The sequence below is a fragment of the Xylona heveae genome (assembly GCF_001619985.1).
Source record: "Xylona heveae TC161 unplaced genomic scaffold L228scaffold_5, whole genome shotgun sequence".
NCBI classification, from domain to species: domain Eukaryota; kingdom Fungi; phylum Ascomycota; class Xylonomycetes; order Xylonales; family Xylonaceae; genus Xylona; species Xylona heveae.
The window spans coordinates 1,880,328-1,903,040 of record NW_017264197.1 but is presented as its reverse complement, the minus strand read 5'-3'; the positions used below and the strand labels follow the sequence as shown (position 1 = coordinate 1,903,040).

Here is a 22,713-nt window from a genome sequence, read left to right as displayed (position 1 = left end):
CTGGTCATCATGGAGGCTCTCCACTTCAAATTTGTTAGCCACAATATCTAAGAACTTTGATTGATCCTTACCAATAGATTCCATTGTGGATGGGTTACTCAAAGCTGCGGAGTGATTGAAGGATGGTTGAAGAAGATGAAGAAGAGAGAAGTGAGAAAACATAATGTAAACAATGTAAACAATGTATTCCTCGCTAAAACAATTGATCATTCACAGTTGCCACAGAAGAATTGTCACCGCTGTCAAACGCAATTGTAGTGAATGTTTTATACTACCGAAAACTAACCCTAAATTAGAAAACGGTTTAACTTAAGTACAATATACTAATATAAAGTATTGTATTCTAGATAATACTAATTAAACACATGTTTACAAAACAAGATAAGTATTCTACCTCTAATAAATAATATATTACAAGCTTTGACGTCTTAACTTTATTTAAATATATCAATATTGAACCTCTGAAGCTTTAAATAATTTAATAATATAAACGTTATCCACAAGCGAGCCAGCAACACAACACGACCATGGAGGGTATTTGGCACAGCCAAGTAAGGTACGCAAGCAAGCCATTCAAATGGGCGTCAAATGGAAAGTAATGTGTTGGATGACCATTAAATTCAAAAGTATTTTACAAGCATAATGCAAATGTCAAATCCCATCTTCTAGCTGACATAAGCAGTATGCATTAAAAGCTCATTAATCTACCAGACTATTTCCTAGCAAACAATAATAAAGCTCAATTGCTTGATGTAATTACTTAAATAGTATAAAATTTGTAATGTAAGGAGATTAAAGCATTTCATACTATGGCGACAGGATATTAAACCATGGTTTAATTCTTTCACTGCAGTGACATTATTAGAGACAATAAAGCATTCTCACAACAGTCACATGACTAGACCAGAGGATTTCTCACCGCGGTGACAAATTAAACCATGGTTTGATATTTGTCCAACTAGAGTAATTTCTCACCGCGGTGACAAAATAGTCATATTAAACTACAGTTGACATTCATCCAACTACAGTAATTTCTCACCGCGGTGACAAATTAAACCACGGTTTGATATTTGTCCAACTACAGTAATTTCTTACTGCAGTAACAAATTAAACTATGGTTTGATAAATTCTTACTATATAAATTCCTAAGTCTAACCCTTTGGAAAAAGTAGAAAAACCCTCTATAATGACAGCTTGTAACTACTAAACACAAAGTGCAGGTAGTGTAGGAACATGGCTATGATTTTTGTCTACTCCTAGGTGACAAAATCAGGGTGGCACTGCACATGGATGACCTTGAACCCTATAGTGAACTTGTTAGCAGTATGCTACAGGTAGTTAAGGTACACCTTGGTCTACACAGCCTAGGTGTATAAGGGATAGTCCTTGAGGAGAATCTTGAGGTTGGCAGAGTACTTCTAGCATAGGCACCTCTAGAGGTCCTGGAAGAGAGTCTAGCTAATGTAGTACTCTTTACAAATGTTAAAGGACTTCTCTATTGAGTCCTCTAACACTACATGAGACTGTTGTTTACTAGCATAGTATGTGTGCTAGATGATCTAGGTATTGTACTACTGTCTACCAATCATGTTGCTAGCTGCTTGTCTAATCTAGAGATCTAGTGTAAGCTCCTTAAGCCTGTTATTCTCAAAGGACATGGTCTTGGCCATGTTAGTGATCTTCTTTATAGAGTCATAGAACTAGCTATAGATTAGGCCTCCTTTCTACAGGCATGATTATTTACAAGTCTTGCTGGTCATTGTATAGACTTTGTAGAGCATGTTCTGCTAGTAGAAGCACTGTCCAGAGCTGCTAGCAGCTAGAGGCTTGCCATTGTACATCTAGTCTAGAGTGTGCTCTAGGCAGCACTACTTTTATAGATAGACCTGGGCCTGGCTGTTAACTAGGGCTAGCTGTCTGAGTAGCTAGTATGTATAAGGGTAGATCTCCTTGCCCAGGTTGATAAAGAGGTAGTTAGGGAAGATGTAGGCCATGTTTATAACATGATTAAAGAAGACCTCAAAGTTGTCTATAGCATTAAGCAGGGTTGACTAGGAGAGAGTAGTCTTGAACTACAACTTGGTGTCCTTGATAGAGAAGAACAGCTAGGAGTCATGGAAGTAATGTAGGCCTAGGGTGCTAGCCATGACATCAAGGATGTTATGCCAGATGTTGGCCAGGTACTCAGGCTGTAGATAGTAGCTTAGCTGCTAGCAGGCCTGGTAGCTAGTAGTCTGGACCAGGTAACCCTCTACCTACATGGCCTATGTACTATATAGTATGTAGTAATAGCTTGTAAGTAGGTGCTGTATGTAGTTGGCTTGGCAGTAGTAATACATGACTAGGTAGAAGATCTTGTTAAGCTAGCTTGAGCTCTAGACCTAGGTCAGGCAGGTGAACTAGGTGCTATCAAAGAGGAGGTAGAAGAAGAAGACATAGATGGTAATATTCTAAGCTCCTTCCACCTGGCCTAGGTAGAAGTAGGGGATCTTCTTAAGCAGGGCCAAGGTGAACTAGTAGGGCTGCTTAGAGTCACTAGTGTCCTGGACAAGGTGGCTCTAGAGATGTATGTTAGTCTAGAGGTTTTACTAGATCTGTAGGGTAGGCTGGTACTAGATTTCTTGATGAGCCACAGCTAGCAAGCTAGCAAACCCCAGGAAGCTATTAATGTTAAAAACCATGTATAGCTCCATGGCCTAGGTCTCCTTAGTGTGTAGGCAGATCCTTATAGGTAGAGAAGACAAGTCATAGACACTGTAGAACATCTTCTACCATGCATTAGAGGTAGGAGATTACTGTTAGCCTAGGCAATCAAGAGAAATAAACATGTCTAGGAAGAAAACAAAGGGGAACCTAGGGATGCTAGAGATGTTGTTGAGCCTATAATGCATTTCATCTATAGCTATAAGGTGTACCTAGTATACCTTAGTGTACTCCTTGGCTGTACATCTATAACATCCTTCCTAAAGCTACTTGTAGAGTTTTGTCATAGCATGTACCTGCTTAGGAGTAAGGAGTAGATCATCCTCTAGCTCATCCTTTGGCTTGTCCTTTAGCTTAGAATGCTTAGACAAAAAGTCATGAAATGAGCTGTTATGACTATACTAGTCTATCTTATACAGGTAGTCCTTGCTACTATGTAGCCAGAAACCCCCCCAGAACAGGGTGGAGTCAGAGCATAGTGTTAGTATAGGAGAGGTAAGGCTTGGGCCCTGTACTAGAGTAGCTGGGTCTAGTGGTTATGACAGCTCCTCCTGGGGTTGAGGCTCATTGACTAGGCTCCTAGGCTAGTTGTTAGTAGGTGTAGACATGTGCCTTCCCTCCTTCTCAAGGCTGGGCCTCTTGTGCTCTCTGATGGCAGAAGGCTAAAGGGGATTTGGGACTAGTAGGCTAGTAAAGAAGTATGAAATAGATTGCTAACTAGGCTGGCTCAAGGCAGGCCTAGTGCTAGTTATGGTTGTAGCATTTGTTGTAGTAGTACTAGGTGGAGGCCTCTTGGAGTGCTCAATGCCAGGATAGTAATACAAGCTCTTGTACACAGAAGTGGCCACTATATACTATTAACACTGAGCATCTTCATGGTTCTAAGCTAGCAAGTCATTCTGATAGTAGAGGCCCAGAACTGCTAGGGTTAGGGGGGTCTTCCATGAGTAGAACAAGAGATTAATGATTGCTTCCCCTTGTTGTAGCTACTCTAGTATAGGAGATAGTTGAATAGCTTGAGATGTATACTTTTACTTATGCCATAGTTGTATGTGTACTATAGTGAGCTGTTGGTACTACAGTTTAGTAGCCTAAATGGCTACTAAGTTAACTAATAGGTAGTCTGCCATGGATCTACCTTGAGCTTGCTATGTTGTGACTCTATAATAGCAGGATTGATGCAAAGGAAAGACAGATAAAGAGACTATGGTCCATCTCTTGTTAGGAGAATACATAATAGTTAATGTAAAGAACATGTAGAGATGGAGGTCTCCTTGAGCATTCTTCACCCCTTGCCTACTATTAAGCTGTGCTTATCAACAGTATATACTTGTGTTTGCTACTACTACTTCTCTGTCTTCTCTTTTTTCTTTTCCTTTCTTTTTATTCTTTCCCTGGCTGTAAAGCAGCATATTGGGGGGGTGTAGGAGCTTATTATAGGAGTTGTAACTACAACATGGTGGCTAATCAAGGATAGGTTAGTTATAGGACAATGACAGTACTATAGCATGTTCATTGTCAATCTATTGCCTACTTGTTGTCCATTAATTGCCCATCTATAGCATGCCTATGGTAGAGTCCTATAGCATTGTAGACTAGTTAGACCCTGTAGATTAGTAGCTTGTTAGTTAGCTATGTAGCTATACAATGAAGTAATGAGGACTGTAATGATGGCTAGTAGAGTAGATTGCTAGCTCAAAAGGATAGTCTAGAATGACCTTGGGATATAAACATTAGCAGGGCAGAGTAGTATGTGTAGTAGAAGAATGACATAGTGATTGTATATACATTGTATGTTAATTGTATGTCAATTGCACCTTGGTTATTAGGTAGTTAACAGTAGCATAGCAATACAATAAAGTGATAAGGACTGTAACAATGGCAAGTAGAGTAGATTGCTAGCTTAAAAAGATGGTCTAGAATGACCTCAAGATATAAATACAAGCAGAATAGAGTAGTAGGTATGGTAAGAGATTAATGTAGCAATTGCAGGTTCATTGTACATCAATTACATACTGATTGCACTCTAGGTATTTGGTAATTAATTGCATAGTGGTTAGGCATCTACCACCTACTAGTAGTAGAGAGACTCCTGGTTGTGACAGCAATGACTAGAGCTTCATGTAGTATAATAGGAAAGAACTTGACTAGTACCTCTAGTAGAGGTACTAGTAGAGCTGCTACAGGCTGTAATTGGTGAGAAAACTAGTCTAACCTAACCATGGTGATGGTCTAGCTGGCAGAGGGTGATGCTTTAGCCTTGATAGGAAGGTAATGGTGATGGTTTAAACCTGATTGAGTAGAGCTTGAGAACTTGTAACTCAGGTACTTAATGGTTCTTGTGCTAGCTGACTGCATTGGACCAAAACCATTAAAACTCTTAGTTTTCAATAGAGGATTCTAGGATTAAACAAGCCTTGATCTAGAAGAAAATGATACTGGGAGAATCAGAAGAAGCAGGAGTTTCTAGTAGACTAATTTTTAAAAAGTCAAACCCTGGACAATGCTCTAACCCTAAGCTCCTAAGTTCTTGTATATGGTCAGGCCTCATGTGGTGGTGGAGTGGGTTGCACAAGGCTTTGAGACAGATCTAGTGTGTCATAGTATGGTTTTCTTTTAATTATAAATATTATTATTAGTTTCTTTATCTATATAGTAGTTTAATTTATTTTTTAAAATTTAATTATTTTTATTATTTTTTTTTAAAAAGAAGATTATAATATATATATCAAGGTTTAATATTTAAAAAAGTATATATATATATTATATATCTTTTAAATATAGAAAGACATGTCTTTAGTAATGAATCTTATATACTACTATGTAGATTTACATTACTCTAATCTTGTTTCAACTATCTATATACTTATCTTTTAACAAAATAATAGTAAACTAAATAAGTTATTAGAGTTACTACTTAAGCTAATGCATAATTCTGGCAGAAATTATTACAAATTACAGTCATTACAAGACAGTGACTCAATGCTTTATAAGCTAGAACAATTCAATTTGCAACAATCAACTAATAGTACTTGATGCTCATGCAGCAACAAAAAAAACTAATTTAGGTGTCAGTCTGGATAACAGGAGGGTAGCGCCCGCCAGCCGGGGTGAAGTTCTTCAGGATAGTGTCAATCTGGTCCAGCTCCTCGTCCGACACGTCCAAAATCTTGCCGTTCTCCTCCACCCGCTCAGGCGTTGACGATCCAGGAATTGGCATGATGGTGGTCTTCAGCCGCCGTGACAGCGCGATCGTCCAGTTGATCGCCAGCTGCGCCGGCGTGCAGCCTTTTTTGGCAGCAATCTCCTCGACCTTGCTCACAAGCTGCAGGTTCTTCTCAAAGTTCTCCTGTTGGAAGCGCGGGAAGTCAAACTGCTGCAGCAGCGAGTCCTTGGGCAGGTCAGAGTATCTCTTCAGCCGGCCGGTCAGCATGCCGCGGCCAATAGGCGAGTAGGCGATGATCGGGATCCCGTACTGCGCGCAGGCGGCTGCGACGCCATTGTCCAAGATATCGGTGGTGAACCTGGACTAGTCAATGCGCGAGAGATTACAATCAGAGTCCAACTGACGTACATGGAAAGCTCGGCCTCGACGGCAACAACCTTGGTATACCTGACAGCCTCGTGGATGGTCTCGGCGCGCACCTCGGACAGGGAAATGCCTCCGATCTTACCCGTCTGGACATACTCCTTGTCGATGATACCAAAGGTGACTTCGAGCGGGACGTTCGGGTCGCGGCGTGCAAACTCAAACATGTCGATCTTCTTGCGTCCCTTGAGCTGGGCGATGCTGTCGTCCAGGGTGCGGCGCGTGTGATCGGGCGAGCCATCGATCTGGTGGGTTTTGGGGTTGACGCCGCCCTTGATGTTGAGGACTACTTTGTCGGCATCCTCGGGGTACCTTTCAAAGTAGCGTTCGAGGAGCACCAGACTGTTGTAGTCGGGAGTGCCGTAGAACTCGCCGCCGTTCCAGCAGTAGCCTACATCGCCATGTTAGTTAGTGCCGGTTCGGTGGAGGGTGGAGCGCAGTCGGCAAGGGACATACAGCCGTTGGCAATGGCGGCCCGCATGGTGGCGAACGCTTGTTCCTGGGGCGGAGGAGTAGAGCGCCACGTCAGCCCCATCAGGCCTAGGCCAATGGGGCTGATTTGCTTGCCAAGGAGTTCCGGCATTTGAGATGCAATTGGAAGAACCTAGGTTAATGGGAACAAATTTGATTAAATTGTAAGAGAATGACTACTCGAGCAGGTGTTGAGATGATGGGGTAAGCGTTATTCGAGCTGCCCTTTATGCCCTTGCGCCAGCACACTGCAAACTCCGGCTTAAGGCCGGTCCAAGGACTTAACCCCACATCGGGGGTAGGGTGTCCGTTGGGGCCGGTGGAAACCGGTGGTCTTTGGTCTTTTACACAGTCAACCCGGACCAAGTTGGGAAATTTGAGAGTAGGACCAGACCACCTTGGGTCGGTCTTTTGAACATGCCTCCACTGGTCCGTGATCACCACCAACATTACCTTTTTAGGAAGTATATCAACAATCAGTCAGCAAAATTATGCCGAGAATGCTGGTGATTTGCCCAAATATGCACATTTATACCAGATTTATGCATAGATGGGTTTAGTTAAAAAAACCACCCACGCCCGGTCTGGAGGTTGGTCTTTGCCTTAAAGACCAACCCAGACCAAAGACCACCTTGGTGTGGAAATTTTGAGCAAAGACCGACCCAGACCAGACCAACGGACAGCCTAATCGGGGGACGCAGCGGGGATGCCGCTCGCTGATGCCCGACTTCTTTGTTCCAGCTGCCCACCCCTCGATCACCATGGCCATGACCATCCTCGTCCTCATCTCTGACATCACTAGCTCGTTCCTCCATCAGCCGATGCCCCTCCAGAAAACACATCACGGCTGTGTTGACCTCTGCTGGCTTCTGCAGGTGCACCAAGGCGACCAGCCTCGACTTCTCCTCGGTGAGGTTCCTGCAGGTCTTGCGCATGGGTTCTGCAAGCCTTGATAGGATTGTGCAGCACACCAAGTCCCACGTTGCATGGACAAACAGCACAGGCAGCACCAGTCTTCCTGGATGCTTTCCATTGTATTCTGCATTCCTTTCAAGGTTCAGGTAATAAGCAGCTCCCGGCCAGAATCCCACTGCTTGCATATCATGGACAAATGCATCAAACACATCGGCTGATACAACAGGGGCCCCTGTCATTTCCACCCCCGGCGGCTTCTCCGACCCACCCATTCATCCAATTTGGCGTACTCGCGAGATCGTTGGCTCAAGCCGGCCAGGCCGTTGCTGCGTCCTCTGCATCGCAGCTTTGCAGAACCCGGGGATATCCTTTTCATGTAGATAGTTTTGTTTTTCTTCTTGTTATAGCTTTTAGTTAAATAAAATACTTTACAATTGAATTCTTTATACTCATACCATGATACTATTTTAGTACACCCGGACAAATTTTTGGCTTGAGAAAAACTCTTTAGAATCTATTTATCTATTTATCTATATAATTAATAATATTATAGTTCTATATTAGGTCTTTTAAAAATAACAAAACTTCTTTTATAAACTCCATTACCTTTCTAAAATGATACCCAAAATGACCTCCGCCTGAAAATTCCACAGATCTCATTACTCTTCATTTGTCATTTCCTCTGCCAAATTGTAATCTACTTCTCCTCCTGATTCCTCACTCAACCCACGCAATGAAAAGTCGAGCTCCCCACAAATTGCAGCAATCGCCTTCCTTAACAGCTGCAAGTCTTTGTAGGTTTTGACGACCGCGACATGAATGACTGGAAGAGCTTTTGTGTCAACTACTGCTTTGGGAGGCGAGCCCTCGACGAGTGTGGGCGTAGCAGGGATGTGATCATCGAATGGTTCGGCCAGAGGTGCGTAGGGTGCGAGTGGAAGTCCGTTAATTATTGATGCGGAAAGGAGGCACAGCGCCGATGTGAGTGTTCGCGCCGGTTGGAGAAGGTAATCGAAGGAAGAGATGGTGCTCTTGGTCAAAGTGGCATCACTACTACCACTTCCTGTTTCAGCGTCGGAGACAAGTGTGCTTGAAGCATACCCGACTACGGCCATTTGTGTAAGGATCTGATCGAGAAGGCGTATGGCTTCGCGGTAAGCTTCAACGGGGAATCGTCCGCCAACTGTGATGTTCATCTTCGCCAGAGCCGGGGACGCTTTTAATTTGACAATGTGTGCTTGTGCCTGTTGCAACACATTAATTCTTGCCCTGGACAGTTTCTCTGCCAGCTCTCCCTGTAACAGAATCCGGTCCTTGGTGAGCAGGGTCTCGGAGACAATCGCATTATATCGTGCCATTAGATATGCGCAGCCACCGATCTGCGACCGCATCACAGATGCATCTGTTATAGGATAGGGAAACACTGTCCAAAATGCCGCAACAGCCAGTCCAGCAAGCACATTCACAAACCGGAATGCTGCAATTTTGTACATTGGATATCCAGGCGTTGCTTCTTTCTCAAGAGTCTGAACTCCAAGCTTCTGCACGTTCAACGCATACCCGACGCTTATGAGTGGCGTTACCGCGCTGACAATCGCGAGGAGCGCATACTTTGGCTTGACGACACACCAGTAGAAACTCCCAGCCATGTATATGAACATGAACACAATCACTCCGGCGGGGCGTTCGTCGACGATGTACCAGCAGACGTAACTTCCGATAGTACCCGCTACAGATGCTAAAACCCGTAAGAAGAAATTGTGTGCTGTGTGTCCAGTTGTGGCATTCATGGCGATGGATGTCATTACTATGGCCCAGAGGACTCGCTCTTTTACGAAGAACACGTGGGATTGATGCAAGTAAGATATGATTGCCAGGGACATTGTTGCGCAAGCAGCACGAAATCCAAAATAGGAGTGGGATGTGCGGAGGAGTGCTGGGATTTTCCGGAAAAGTTCGCCGATATGTTCGAGGAAGGTTTGAGCTGGTAGATGTTGCGGGTCTTGGCCATAGAGGGCGGCGTTGAGGGTATCTTGGCGTTGGCGAGGGAGGGACGAGTCGAGTATATGCTCCGTTGTGGAAGAATCAGCCGGAGCGAGAATATCGCGTGCCCACTGGATGAGCACTGTGGTAGTAGGGAGGATCAGGCGCTTCTTGTTCAAAGATCCGGTAGCAGCTTTTTCTTGGATGTACGTGAGCATTGATGCGGTGGCTCTGGTCGAGTGATAGAGCATAAATTGAGTTGATTGTTGTACTGAGATTGCTTTTTGGGATTTGTGGCGGCGTGAGTGGCAGTGTTCGTGCTTTTCGTCCGTATGAAGTGCATCTGTGGGAGTGTTGAGCACTGCACACTGTACCAGGGCCGCTGCTGATTGGCTGAGCCGTGCTTCATGGCAGGAAATGTTGCTGAGCAGAGCATCGCCATTCTCTGGGTCTACATGCTCCTTGCTCCGTGCGTTATCAAGTAGTACCGCCACTATGAATTTCAGCGCCTCTATCATGTCGGCAGCCAAATTTGCAGAAGCTTGCGCAAAGTCTCCCCACTGCTGCTCGAGCGGGAGAGAAAAGGCCGTGCCGTCTTTGCATAAGCATGCTGGCAGATCATCATCCGTACAGAGGGTGTCAGGCAGATCCTGCAAGCCGAGCAGAGGGATGTGTATCGTACGGAGATGCTCGAATATGTTCTTGAGATCTTTGCCGTTGAGACGTCCGAAACCCACATCCCTAACGGCGAATTCTAAATCTGCGCCGAGTTTCACATAATTTCCTTTCATGGCCATGTGCTTCGCCTTGAATTTGTGAAGCGTTTGCGTGTCTCCAGAGAAGCCTTTCGAGTGGGCATTATTGATTGATTCCGTGTAGACGGAAACGACCTCTTCAATGCTTGAGATGTATTTGCGCATTGCCCCGAATGCAATGTCGCGATTGCTGTGCGGGAGTATGAGAAGTGATACAGCCGTGGCGACACCGAAGCCGACCAGAAATGACTGAAGTAGCAGGGACATGAAACTTCTGGCCTCGTCCATGGTCCGGAAGCCCGGCCCAGCTTGTGCAAGTGCAATGAGGGCGAAGATAGTATAGTTAATACAAGGAAATTGAAACTGAGGCCGCGAAGATCGCAGCGCATTGGTGAAATAAATCTGTAGAGTGAACCAGATAGCGCATACGGCCGAAGCGGACGAATTGTACTCGTTGTTGTCTCCAGGCGACGTTGTATGCTTGCGTGCTTGTACGGAAGTCCAGAGCGCTAGAAGGTTGACGGCCGTGGCAAGACATACCATGAACACATCTAACACCATTACCTGAATGAATCGAGCTCGCGGTAAGATACAAAATCCTAATAGAGCTTCAATAGCGACGAGATAGTTGAGCGGTCCAAAGTGTTCAGCCCATGTCGTTGATTGAAAAGCTGCCATGCATATGGTAGCAGGTAAGGCCGACTTGATCATGGTCAGCAGGTTGTGCCAGGTGAGCCCAAGCCGGGTTGGCAATGCTGCCAGCCGGTGCCCGAGGCCCATTTTGAAGGATGCCCTTATGTCTCAACGGAGGGGTATAAAAGTCCCGAGCTGCTATGCTGATTCCGAGGGAAAGGTCGATCTCGAACACCAAAATAAACTTGCATCAAGTTGGTTCCCACGTGGTCTGTTGTGCTACCGGTTGTTGTTTGGACTGAATGTCCAAGAGCGACAGTCGTTCCCAATTGATCGCTATCCTTTGTCAATGGAGGCATCAGTCGTTGAGCAGGTAGCGATGTTGCACAAAGACAGTATGAAAGGTATATATAGAATCAAGTCTCATCATGTTTACCTCGTGTGTAAGCTACAGACAAGCCTCGGCATGACGTCAGGCGATGGATGATCTCTCAACCACAAGGGCGCTTCCTATGCCCTACTGGGCGGTTTGCCCTGGTAAATATGGAAGTACACGGCAGGGTTGGGTGCTCCTATCGGATCGCTCGGAACGTTTCATGTTGTTGCAAAACTAAGGCTAAACAGATGCCGAGGTAAAGTGATAAGTCCGAGGAGCAAACCCATCAAAAATTTATGCGAAAATAAAATTATAATTTTTGTCAAATATTTTATCTACCTTATACATTTCTAATTTATTTTATACCAATTATTTCATGTATTAAATCTGAAATCACCAATAATAAAAATTAAAATAAATAATCTTCCATATATTACAAAGTATTATAATTGGTATTCTTTTCCAATGAGACTGATTTATATTAGTCTTCTTTCAAGAACAATACGTTAAATATTATATCTGACAGTGGTCAAAATATACTTAAAGGCATTACCATTGATTAAAAAGAGTCTGACTAGCTATGGCCTTGTATCTTGGTTTTGCTCTACTTTAATCCTGATAACATTGGAAATTATAACCAGAGTCAGCAGCCACTGCAGCAACACCGACTGCAGAGTAATAATTATAGCCCTCTGAGCCGACCATATCTACATTGCAACAGCCACCTTGCGCAGTGGATGAACTCCCTTCAATCTGGCTCACACATGAGTTTGCAATCGAAGAGTCGCGAGATTGACTTTCGTTGTCCGTGCTCTCGACATCGTCATTAGGTTCAGAGTAAGAGACGTAAACGTCGTGCTGGTTTGGTTTTGGTGGCCCACCAACATCAATAGAATTAGGGGAGTCACGGCCCAGGCGCTTTTTCTCCGCCAGCTGCGGTCGTGGCAATAGACCTCTTTTGCTCGATGTTGGTTCCGTTTCGGTATTGAGTAATTTGTTTGCGCCCCACCACAAAGCAACAATGGCAGCTGCAATTGCACCAACGCCAGCCACGGTAGCAAGTGTTAGAGTACCCGAGAAAGCAGTACCGCCGATGAGCTCGACTGAAAATGAGACAATTGTTGGATTCAAGACCTGGCGTTCCTCTAGTGTGCGATTTCCATGGAGGACGCTCATGGCCACGTCGCCGGCCTGCGAAGTGTTGCAAAGAGTGGCCCCGCTTGGGGTCAAGAGCCGGAAAACTTCGCCATCGATTTGAGTAAAGACGTGACGAGAGGTGGATGGGCAGCCTTCTGCACTCTCTTCCGGAATAAGCAGCGTGGTAGGCTCTGAGACGGTGGCATTAGGATTTACCGGTATCCGATTCACCATCGCGCGGAGGGAGTCCTCGGCGTAGGCGGTTAGAGTTAGGGAAATCAGCATCACCGCTTTGATCTTGTTGCTGAGGGAGAACATTTTCGAATAAACCAATGACAATTTTGATGAAATATAGATTGATATAAAAAATCATAATCTGATTATAGGTGAGGATTTGTTTGAGAATAATCCTGTGGAAATACCTACTGTTTATATAGCCCTTTCTGCACATATGTCTTATGTCAATCAAAACTTCCGGGTTTTCTCTTGCAATCAGAATGACACCGTCTTGATCGCCCTTCCTTGCAATCTTAAACAAAGTAATAGGAGATATCTGAATGAGACACACGGTCAGTTGGTGTTATCAATGAGCCATGCATGATAAGTGTGAAAATGCAACCCCGATGATGAATGGACATTAGAATTAAAACGTCATAGACATGTTACAGATACTTTCCAAGCAGGCATATCATGCGGCGACGAGGTGTTTCAAAGGAAAGATTCCGAGATGAAGAAAATATGTGGCACAGCTGAAATGGCTAAAACCAGAAGGCCAAATCCAGCAGGAGGAAATCCAACGATCGATTCAGCAAGTGGGTCCAAGTCTTACTGAATTCAATTCCAATAGGAAAATACTTCAAATGATAGATTGTTGTAAACGGGTTGCTTTGCTGGTTGAGTTCAAAGCTTGACGGTATGATACTGCAGCTTTGTGGCACAGCAATAATGGTATTGTGTTGCCGAGGCTCTAAAGGTCCAAACAAACACCACTCGACCTGCCAATATAGCCCTTATCTCCTTATCATAATCCAAATCTATATGACGATATACAAAGGCTAAAATCGTACCCCTGTATACGTCTCCACAAAACCAGTATCTTACATTTCGCCCAGCCTGACATTAGTTATCTAACCTCGGCTGTGACTGCGGCACAGTAAGTACACACTGACAGCTTGCGCCCGCATTATTGATCGAGATAATCTGCAGACTCCTCAGCTCCGTGGGGGCGAAATTCAGTTACACAGTGCAGGAGTTAGATACAGTGCATCGGGATTCCGAATTATGTCGACTTGATGATAACAGCGCGGCGTGAAATTGTCCACGGAAGAAACAAATTGAACAAGGGCCGCTTTCTGAAGCCCCGCGACACCTTTACTAGCAAGGAAGAAAACGAAAAGTAGAATCAGGTAGGAGGATATAAATTCCGACGATTAGACTGTAGATTGCTAGGAAAGTTTCCCAGCATTGCCGTTCTCGCGTGATTAAGCAGATATTTAATGCATCATAAAGGTTTTCAGCACGTTTAAAATTTTGCAAATCATTAGATGCCGGTCAAAACCAAGCTTAGGCACTATCACAGGACTTTGGAATGACTTAGAGGGGGAAAATGTATATTTAATGAAATAGTTTTCAGTGTACGAATGCAAATAATGGGAGATTCCCTGGAGGGTCAGTCGCGAGAAAGAAGAAACAAATGAAAGACAATAATGACCTGGCACTTGGTGAAACTGGGAGCCAGAAAAGGCTATGGGTGAGATTCCAGAAGCTCTATGAAGAATTCAAGGAGCCGGAAAGTAATATGAAGCTGGTTCAATGCCAGATAAAATCCAAACCCGGCCGCGATACTCTACAGGAATTTCTTTAGAGATTATCTCCCTGCTCTGAAGAACTATACGTGTCGCGCATCCACCGCTTTTCAGGCGCATCTGTGGGAGCTCTTCAGCATTTTTTGAGCCCATTGACTTGGGCACCACTGAGTGGACAGACGTCGCTCGCAATAACTGGATACGTCTCATAATGGCGCAAGTGCTCAGGTATGCTGCGAAGGGTTTCTTCAAGGGTGGGGCCGTGTTTGCTGTACGACATAAGCTGACACCAATCCGGATTGATCACCGACTGTAACTCTCTGATCATGCTATTGGGGAGAGCGACGTGTAGAATGTCGCTCCACAATGCCCCCCAGGCTGCACAGCTCTCTGGAACTTCCACCTGCTTTGTAAAGGAGAGTCGCGGAGCGAAAGGATAAAAGTCGCTTGGTCCGGGACTTGTAATACTACCGGGCATCAAACTGCCATCCTTCGAAAAAGTCTTGCCAATCTTGTTCGAGCTCCCCCTTTGTATAACAGATTGCAGTCTTCTATATGTGTCGGCAAAGGTGTGAGAAGTGCATCTGGAAACAGAGAATCACCATGGTACATTCCGGCCCGAGGGCTCACTGAGGACTCTGTGAAGTAGGCTGTCGAGAAGTTGAAGCAGGTGTTGAAGGATCTGGTGAACCCGATCTATCGCCGGTGATCTTCTTCTCCCCTCCTAGTCGCTCGAAAGTATGGGCCACTCTTTCTTCTAGACTAGCCAGAAAGTCCCAGTTACAAATGAACGTGTCCAAAGCCCATTCAGATGCTGTGCCAGAGAGCCGAATGTCTCGATACTCAGGATCCATTATCCCTTGTCGGGTGGACAATTTTATTCCTTGGTGTTCCAGTGCTGCTTCCCAATCATGTTGAGGCTCTGGTAACCAAGCATCGACTGCTGCTGCCCTCAGCTCAATGTAATTCTTGCCTAGTCTGTCTATATCATGTCCGTAAGCGAAATGCTCCTCAGGGAGGTTCTGCCATTCATCGAAGAGGTTTTCTGCAACTGCTGGCTGCATGCCACAAAAGACAAGGGCTGCGGCACTGTTGAAGAAATCAGGGATGTCAAGGGTATCCCTGCTTGCAAAAGGGCTGATATACTGCGTTGACACACGTCGACATCCTGGCTGATTCGTTTCAGAGACCTGCCCTGCCTCGGCGAGGAGGCGAAGGTTCCCTTCTGAAATGACTCTTCGATGGTTTAATGACATGTTTCAATGAACTAATATGCTGAACAAGATTGATAAAAAAAATGTATTTCAAGTTGACCTGTCGCTCCAGTATTCTTATAAGTTTAGGTCGCTAAGTTAAGGCCAGATATGCTCTTTGAGGAGAACTTATACTCTAGGAGAGACCTGTGAATGGATTAGTTTTTGGGACGAAGTTTGAGATTGCCAGAATATGACAAGTGAATATGGAAAACAATACATTTTTAACGGAGCCATATATTGATAGCTATCGATGCAATCACTGGAATTTATATGCTTCAATTAGATCAATTAACCTTCGACGAGGCCTCCACATCACGCAATATGAATGTCCTGCCTGCCTCCCTGCCTGTAGTTGGCTTGTTCGGCTGTAGTGGTTACAGTTCGCTTGTGAAATTACAATGTTGTAATGCTCTAGACGTGTCACTGCCAAGGCCAACTTTCCTGTTTGAGAACTCATCCGACAACTTCCTAAACCGTTTGCAGTTCAGTCTATTAGCAATAAACGAACGTCATTGATCTCAGCTAGGGCTGCGACTTGGCTTTAGTTATCTTTTGTGCTGCATCTTTTGCTCGTCAACTTTCCCGCCGCCGCTTTCGTTGTCACTTGATGTTTTAACATCCGTCCTGGTTTATTACGGAGTTTGCAGGCCACGGCGGCTGCTATCCGTTGATTGAGATCAGCGATGTTTCGCAAGAGGAGATCACAATCCACTCCTGTAAGTCCCAGTCGATAATCTTCGATGTAGAGCAGATATCCAAGGCTTGATGAGCAACTCGCATTGTTTCGTCTGCTGATCATTCTTCAGCCCGCGCCTTCAGCGCCCACGCCTGCTGCAGCAACCGCAGCTGCACAAGCGTTTCTCAGTCACCGATCATCCAATGCCTCACTTTCATCGGCTGCAGCAGCCGCTGCTTTGCGCTCTCATGCGGGCTCGCCCACGCCGGTGGCCAATGTTCAGACTAAACGCATGGTACAAAGACAAGCCTCAGTCTCGTCGCGAGGCAGCATTGGTGGCACCGGCCGACAAACAAATGGCCTACAAAGACGTGGCAGTTCAGGTTCAATGACCGAGAGGACCTTTCGCGAGAGCCCTTCCCCACGACCTTCTTCCCCCGTTGCAGCTCGCCCTGATGCTCCTCCTGTCCCAGCCTTGCCCTCCAATCTGAAGTCCCTACCTTCCAAGGCCAATCGAAGGGCAGCGAGTGCGGAGCCGCCGATGCGAGTGTCGTCACCTACGTCACCAAAAGGATCGTTGAGAGGCAGTAGCATGGATAGAGCTGGCGGATACTCGACAAATAGAGGAGGAAACCGTGTCATGAGTCTCAGCAGCGTGAGCGAATTGGATCGCTCTGACAGCAAGGGATCAGTCAACTTTTCGTACCCCAAAAATTCATGGAAGTCTCCCCCAGCTTCGCCAGTGCCAGGTCAGCAGAGCTCGTCTCCGGTTCTGGCGAATAACCGTCCCATCTCCCCTGTCAATCGAAGCAAACAACCAAGCCAGGGTTTGCAACCTGCAGAGATATCCAGTCTCCAGAGCACCATTCAAGACACCAGTAATAGACCGGTTACGAAGAGGCAACAGAAACATGCGAAACATGCGTCTGAAGGCTCTTATCTTGCCAAGGGAACTTCAGGTGGGAGACCTACAGGCACGTCTGTTGCTGGCACAAAGAGCAAGAACAGTGAATCCCTCCCAACGAAAACACCTAATAAATCTCAACATACGACAGAGAAAACGATCGAGCGCAGGTCCTCTGTTGATGCCGGCACGAATGGCGCGCTGGCAGAACGAGACATGGAGTCGGCCAAGTCTCATGAGAAGGATAATTTACTTGGAATTTCATCAGAAATTCCAACTAGCATTGTTCGACATGCGGGGCAGTTGACGAAACAGCCATCGACGGTTCGTGAGGATCATGAACCGAGAGAGGCGGTCGATCGACAGGTCAACGGTACTACTGCAGTCTCTAGCTCAAATGCACCAAAAAGGCGATTCAAATCATCTAGCCAGCCGCCCCCGGAGCATCCAACTCTGACAGGTGACGATAACCGACTCAAGGTCATTGATAAAGCCGATGGCAGTATTCGCGTTGGCAGGAACCAGTCTTTGAGCCCAGTTCGTTCGGCCCACTTTTCCCCTACTCCCACCTACGCCACCCCGGATGGTCCTAAACACCAACCTCTGCCACGTTCAGTCTCACCCGCAAAGTCAGCGTTGAAGCATTCCCCGTCTCCAAGGGCTGAGTCGCCTTTTGGTCCCCCAGGAGTTGGACGTGGGTATACACCAAGCGAAACATCTGAAACACCCTCGTTGGCGTCTGACGAAGGTGGCCAGCGTGGCTCCCGGAAAAAGAAGAACGTTAGAGTCAGTTTTGAGGACGATTCAACTGTTATTGGTCAGGCTGCAAGCCCTCCTGAATCCCCTGTCGCTTTGAGTCAACATAGTCATGATTCCCCGAGTCGGGGATGGTTTGGCCTTGGGCGTAAGAAGCAAGATGAAACAGCAGATCATGCTCGAGATGAAGGACTCGATGACTTACTCCCACCAAGGCCCGCACTACCGTCATTTGGAAGCGTTCGCGGTCGCAAAGAGCGCGATGATGGCTCAGAACAGTCCGAAAAGAATCCGGAGACTCTAGAGACCACCCAGCCTTCCTCTATCTTCACAAGTTCTACCGGCGATAGAATTGAGATTCCTACTGACCAAGTCATTGACGGAACCATGGGACAGGACTCCGCTTCCAGTAAACCCCCTGCAAACGAGGCTTCTTTGAGCACTATCGGGGAAGAAAAGCATCTTGAAACAAACGCAAGCCGTGGAGAGGGGACCCAATCGGTAAACACAAAGGGCACAGTCGACCAACAAAATCATAAAGTTGAAAAGCCTCCGTCCAATACCGTTGTTAATGGCACTGGGTCTGCCAAGGATGTGCCATTCGATGATGACGTACCGGCAATCGCAGTAGTCCCAGCTACTCCAGCGCTTGAAGAGACTGAATCATGGCTTGGCATGCCGGGGACGTTTCCAACATCAGCGGATAGTTTGGAAGACAAGGAGCCAAAGACTCGGAAATCGAAAGCTTCTCGACCGGTCCTGAACATTTCAAAGGCTTCTCGAGCGACTGGTGCGGACCGACGCGATACATCTCGAGAGGAAGATTCAGACGATAGTAATAGTATCTACAGCGATGCTGCAGAGGACTTGTCTGATTTTGAAGGGGATGGTTTCGGGTCAATAAACGCGATCGTAGAGAGTCCGACCCTTGAGCCTGGCTTAGCTATAACAACACCGCCGGAAAGTCCATCAATTCAATTGAGTCAGCAAAGCATGGCCAGACCGCTTGAGGAGCCCGATGAACCCGCCAGCAACGAAGGATGGGATAAGGCAAGGGCTTACTGGAGCAGCCTTAGCGATCAGAGAAGACAGGAGATTGAAGCTGAGGCGGCCGAGAAGGGTCCTCATCCTCCAGGCGACCTGTTTGGTGGACGCTTGGATCAAGAAGCGGTGCGACGTACTAGACAAGACAAAACGGCCCGCACCACTAATGGCACGACCGGAAAGTCTGTACGACTGGAAAAAGCAACACCATCCTCAGTCAAAAAGTCTCCCACTGGCCCCGCACCGGTTCCGCAAAAGAGCGCTCTTCGAAAGCAGACATCACCAACATCCACAGGAGCTGCCGGTCTATCTTCATCATTGTCATCAGGGTCAGCGGCCCAATATAGTCTTGCCGCTCCAAGAACTCGCCAGAGTAGCAAGCCAAGTCCAGCAATGAGTCCCAATGACAGTGACTCGGACGCCTCAGCTAGTAGCTTCAGAAAACGGCGTCGATCGGCTTCAGACTCTGGACGAGTCTCGATGAGACGTACGATGAGAGGATCGTCTGAAGCAGCTAACGATGGTCGACCCCTCTCAAGTGCCGGTGCTGGCTCTGGCAAATATAGTCTTCGGTCTGCCTCTCCTACGGGATCCACTGCTACAAGGCCGATGAGTCCTTCAATGTCTACCAGAAGTATGCGCACTTCTATGCGCTCGCCCAGCAACAAAGCGCCGTCTCTTCGCAACAAACGAGCAGAGCCCCCATCCTCCCCTAGCCTGTTTCCAGGCTTTGGAAAGGCAAAGGGGAAAAAGTCGACGCGCTCCTCTTCCACGCGATTCTCAAGCCGCTTTGCGGACTCTAGCGATGAAGATGATATCGGACTGTCATCACGTTTTCGTAGTCGCTTCAATGATTCCAGCGACGAAGAACTTCCAACGAAGCTAGCTCCTGTGCGCGGTATCCCGCGAAAGAAGGGCCAGGAAGATGGTGACTCTACGGATCTTTCTGACAGCTCAGGCGATGAAGAGGCCCCATCGCGTCAAATTCCATCAACGAGTCGGGTGAATGAGTCGAATGCACAGACTTCAGGCCATCTTCGTCAAACCTCGGTCTCAAAGGAATTTCAGGCGCCTATTGAGCCAACAAAGGCACAGAATAGGCGATCATTCTTTGGCTCACTGGGTCGCAAAAAGGGCGCTCTGAAAGACACTCCACCTTTCACTGAGCTTGGTGCCGTTGGTGTCAGTCAGCCTGAGCACAACGAAACCAATGGTCATGGAGCTCAGTCTTCGCCTCGAAACCCAAAACTTCGCAGGCGCAATACCCCTTCCTACGTCAGAGCGGCGACCGCGGACACGACATCGAGCGATCGGCCCAAGACATCAGATGGCGCAGTCGGCGCATCGTCGCGACCAGACTTGGGAACCCGACGCGCCACCGACGAACAAAACAGACACTCTTCTTACGACCCAGCATACGGCAGGTCGGGGAAGAAGAAGAAATTCCCAAAATTGCGAAAAGTCTTTGGACTACTTTAATATAATTGTTTAATGCGACAGCGAAGAAAACGCGAGGAATGATGGGATGGCATACGTTTACGATTTGAGATGGGATGGATAGGCCACGGGATGGATAGGCCACGGGGAGAGTTAATGTGTTTTGCAATCTGGATAATGGGATAAATTGATGGAAATGGATTTGCTTTGTATATACCCTCACGGCTTTAGTTTTTGTTTCTTGTCTCTTTTTTTTTTTTTTTTTTTTTTTTTTTTTTTTTTTTTTTTTTCATGATTTTAATACTGAATGCTAATTTTATTTCTCATGAGTCTTTTTGGATGTGAAGTGCCGAATTGAATAGAGTCGTTTATCTTTAACAAGATACCGTAAAGGTCAAGATTAAATATTTGCTAGAGAAATGAATGCTCCATCTCAGCGACTAGCCGTGTTAATGTCATGAATCGGGATAAGTTTAATCGTTGGCATTCTCAGCGGTCTTGCGATCTCTACGATGAAATCTCACAGTGCTCAAGTTCTCCTTGGAGTCTCCTTGGAAATGAGCGAATAGGATATGTCGAGTAGAATATAACTTGCACGGTCGCACACCAAGGTCCCGTTCAGCGAGGTTCTGTCTCTATACGGGTGTGGTTCTACTAGACTCTCAACACAAAGATAAAAATGCGCAATGCGAAATTTGTTTGCATTAAATGCTGTAAGGTAAATCTTTGCATATACAAAGGTAAATATATGATCAAATCAATGACACAATATATAACGAATATTAAAAAAAAATAATGACAATAATAACAATATAATAATAATAATAATAACAACAAAATAGCAATAAAATAAAATATATTCGTCATGGTATATAACAGTCATCTCTATAAACTCTATAAACTCTATAATTGTAAAACTGGATCGATCATGAACTCAAATACTCCTTCAAGGGCTGCAGCTTGCCCTTGAAAAACTCGTAGCCCGTATACGTCAGGGCCTGGCCCGGGCCGACGCGCAGGATGCGAGGCGTGACGCCCTTGTACAGCGCATGGTAGCCTTCCTGCTTGAACATGTCGCGGGCAATGTGCAGGATGTGGGTGAGGCCAGTTTCGCCTGGTTTCATGGGAGATTGCTGGACGCGGGTTTCTGCAATAGTCATTAGCCACAGTAACTCTCGGCTCTCTGAAGGACATGACATACTCAGCGTATCAATGGGCGCGTTGAACAGCGGGCCTGAGCCGCCGGCGACAAGACCACAGAGTGCCGTCTGGTACGCGGGCAGATCGGCGTTGGAGTATGCTGGCTGAGACTCGCGCAGGAATTGCTTTAGTTTTGTGTACACGGTCAGATTGACTACGGCGGGGGTCAGCACACGTGAATGGAATTATGCAAGAGAATAGAAAGGGCTTTTGACTTACCGGCTTGATTCGTGCCTTGTCGAAGCGCCGTCAGGAAGACGCCATTATATAATGCGAAGAATCCTTCTTCGCGGCAAATGACATAGACGGCGTGGGCGACGTTGCGATATTTGGGACCGGTCGCTCCATCCGCGAATGAATGAGATTGGCCTTGGAGACGGACTTTGAGCACTTCCATGGGCGTGACCACCGTCACTGCCTCGGTGACACCAGCAGCCAGACCAGCTATTATTCAATTTAGCGATTTTGTATCTCAATTTGGAATGCTCTATTGCCAATGGACAGATGGAACTATCTGGCCTTACCTGCAAGAATGGCCTTGTCGGTCAATGCGCCGGTTTCCTTGTCGGCCAGCATGGGCTTATACGTTTCGAAACTCGCGAATCGGACACCCATTTTCGGGATAATGCCCCAGAATACCGCGCCGAACCCTCGATATATTGCCAGCGGACCGTCATTTTTGATAATGTTGCTCCCTGTTCGGAGAAAGCCTACTCTTGGGGACTGAACGCGCACAATCATCGAGTTAGCGCGATTCGCTCATACGACGAGTTTGTGGGAGATGTCGGTAGGAGGTGGACGTACACCAGGAACGCGAGCTTTCTTCGACAATTGCATTTGCACCTTGACCGTATCTGATACACTGTCAGTTTGAGATTTTGGAGATTCAGATACCAAGTTCAACGTACCTAGAGGATGGCATGCAGTGGCTTCCATGATGCCGCCCGCACCACCAGCTTCATGTTCTCGTCAATCACCAATTCTTTTACCTCGCGAAAACTCTGCTATGCAGCGACATTGTAACAGCATCATACCGATTAAATTTATTATCGCGTTCGCGCGCTTCTCTTTGG

The 22,713-nt window shown here is 46.3% G+C and overlaps 6 protein-coding genes across 6 annotated transcripts; all 6 read right to left on the bottom strand.

Annotated features, from left to right (window-relative positions):
- Positions 1 to 5,767: 5,767 nt before the first annotated feature.
- L228DRAFT_210563 (Aldo/keto reductase) lies at positions 5,768 to 6,875 on the bottom strand (the record flags this gene model as incomplete). Its single annotated transcript, XM_018329855.1, has 3 exons — positions 5,768 to 6,227; positions 6,278 to 6,683; positions 6,749 to 6,875. The coding sequence occupies 3 exons, from the start codon at positions 6,873 to 6,875 to the stop codon at positions 5,768 to 5,770; spliced, it is 993 nt and encodes a 330-aa protein (XP_018188655.1).
- Positions 6,876 to 7,009: 134 nt separating this feature from the next.
- On the bottom strand, positions 7,010 to 8,039 carry L228DRAFT_247553 (hypothetical protein). Its single transcript, XM_018332662.1, has one exon. It carries the CDS (start codon positions 7,948 to 7,950, stop codon positions 7,324 to 7,326), a length of 627 nt encoding a protein of 208 aa, XP_018188654.1. The 5' UTR covers positions 7,951 to 8,039; the 3' UTR covers positions 7,010 to 7,323.
- Positions 8,040 to 8,230: 191 nt separating this feature from the next.
- On the bottom strand, positions 8,231 to 11,508 carry L228DRAFT_247551 (hypothetical protein). The gene has a single exon (XM_018332661.1). The coding sequence runs from the start codon at positions 11,194 to 11,196 to the stop codon at positions 8,338 to 8,340; it is 2,859 nt and encodes a 952-aa protein (XP_018188653.1). The 5' UTR covers positions 11,197 to 11,508; the 3' UTR covers positions 8,231 to 8,337.
- A 526-nt stretch (positions 11,509 to 12,034) lies between these two features.
- On the bottom strand, positions 12,035 to 12,880 carry L228DRAFT_268452 (hypothetical protein; the record flags this gene model as incomplete). The annotated part of the gene is made up of 1 exon (XM_018335136.1): positions 12,035 to 12,880. The coding sequence occupies one exon, from the start codon at positions 12,878 to 12,880 to the stop codon at positions 12,035 to 12,037; it is 846 nt and encodes a 281-aa protein (XP_018188652.1).
- A 1,905-nt stretch (positions 12,881 to 14,785) lies between these two features.
- Positions 14,786 to 15,751, bottom strand: L228DRAFT_143430 (hypothetical protein). The gene has a single exon (XM_018329202.1). It carries the CDS (start codon positions 15,621 to 15,623, stop codon positions 14,994 to 14,996), a length of 630 nt encoding a protein of 209 aa, XP_018188651.1. The 5' UTR covers positions 15,624 to 15,751; the 3' UTR covers positions 14,786 to 14,993.
- A 5,548-nt stretch (positions 15,752 to 21,299) lies between these two features.
- Positions 21,300 to 22,467, bottom strand: L228DRAFT_247547 (mitochondrial carrier). Its single transcript, XM_018332660.1, has 5 exons — positions 22,445 to 22,467; positions 22,165 to 22,363; positions 21,860 to 22,084; positions 21,642 to 21,794; positions 21,300 to 21,587 (listed from the first exon to the last, which is right to left on the bottom strand). Exons 2-5 carry the CDS (start codon positions 22,253 to 22,255, stop codon positions 21,367 to 21,369), a joined length of 690 nt encoding a protein of 229 aa, XP_018188650.1. The 5' UTR covers positions 22,256 to 22,363; positions 22,445 to 22,467; the 3' UTR covers positions 21,300 to 21,366.
- Between the last annotated feature and the right edge of the window lie 246 nt (positions 22,468 to 22,713).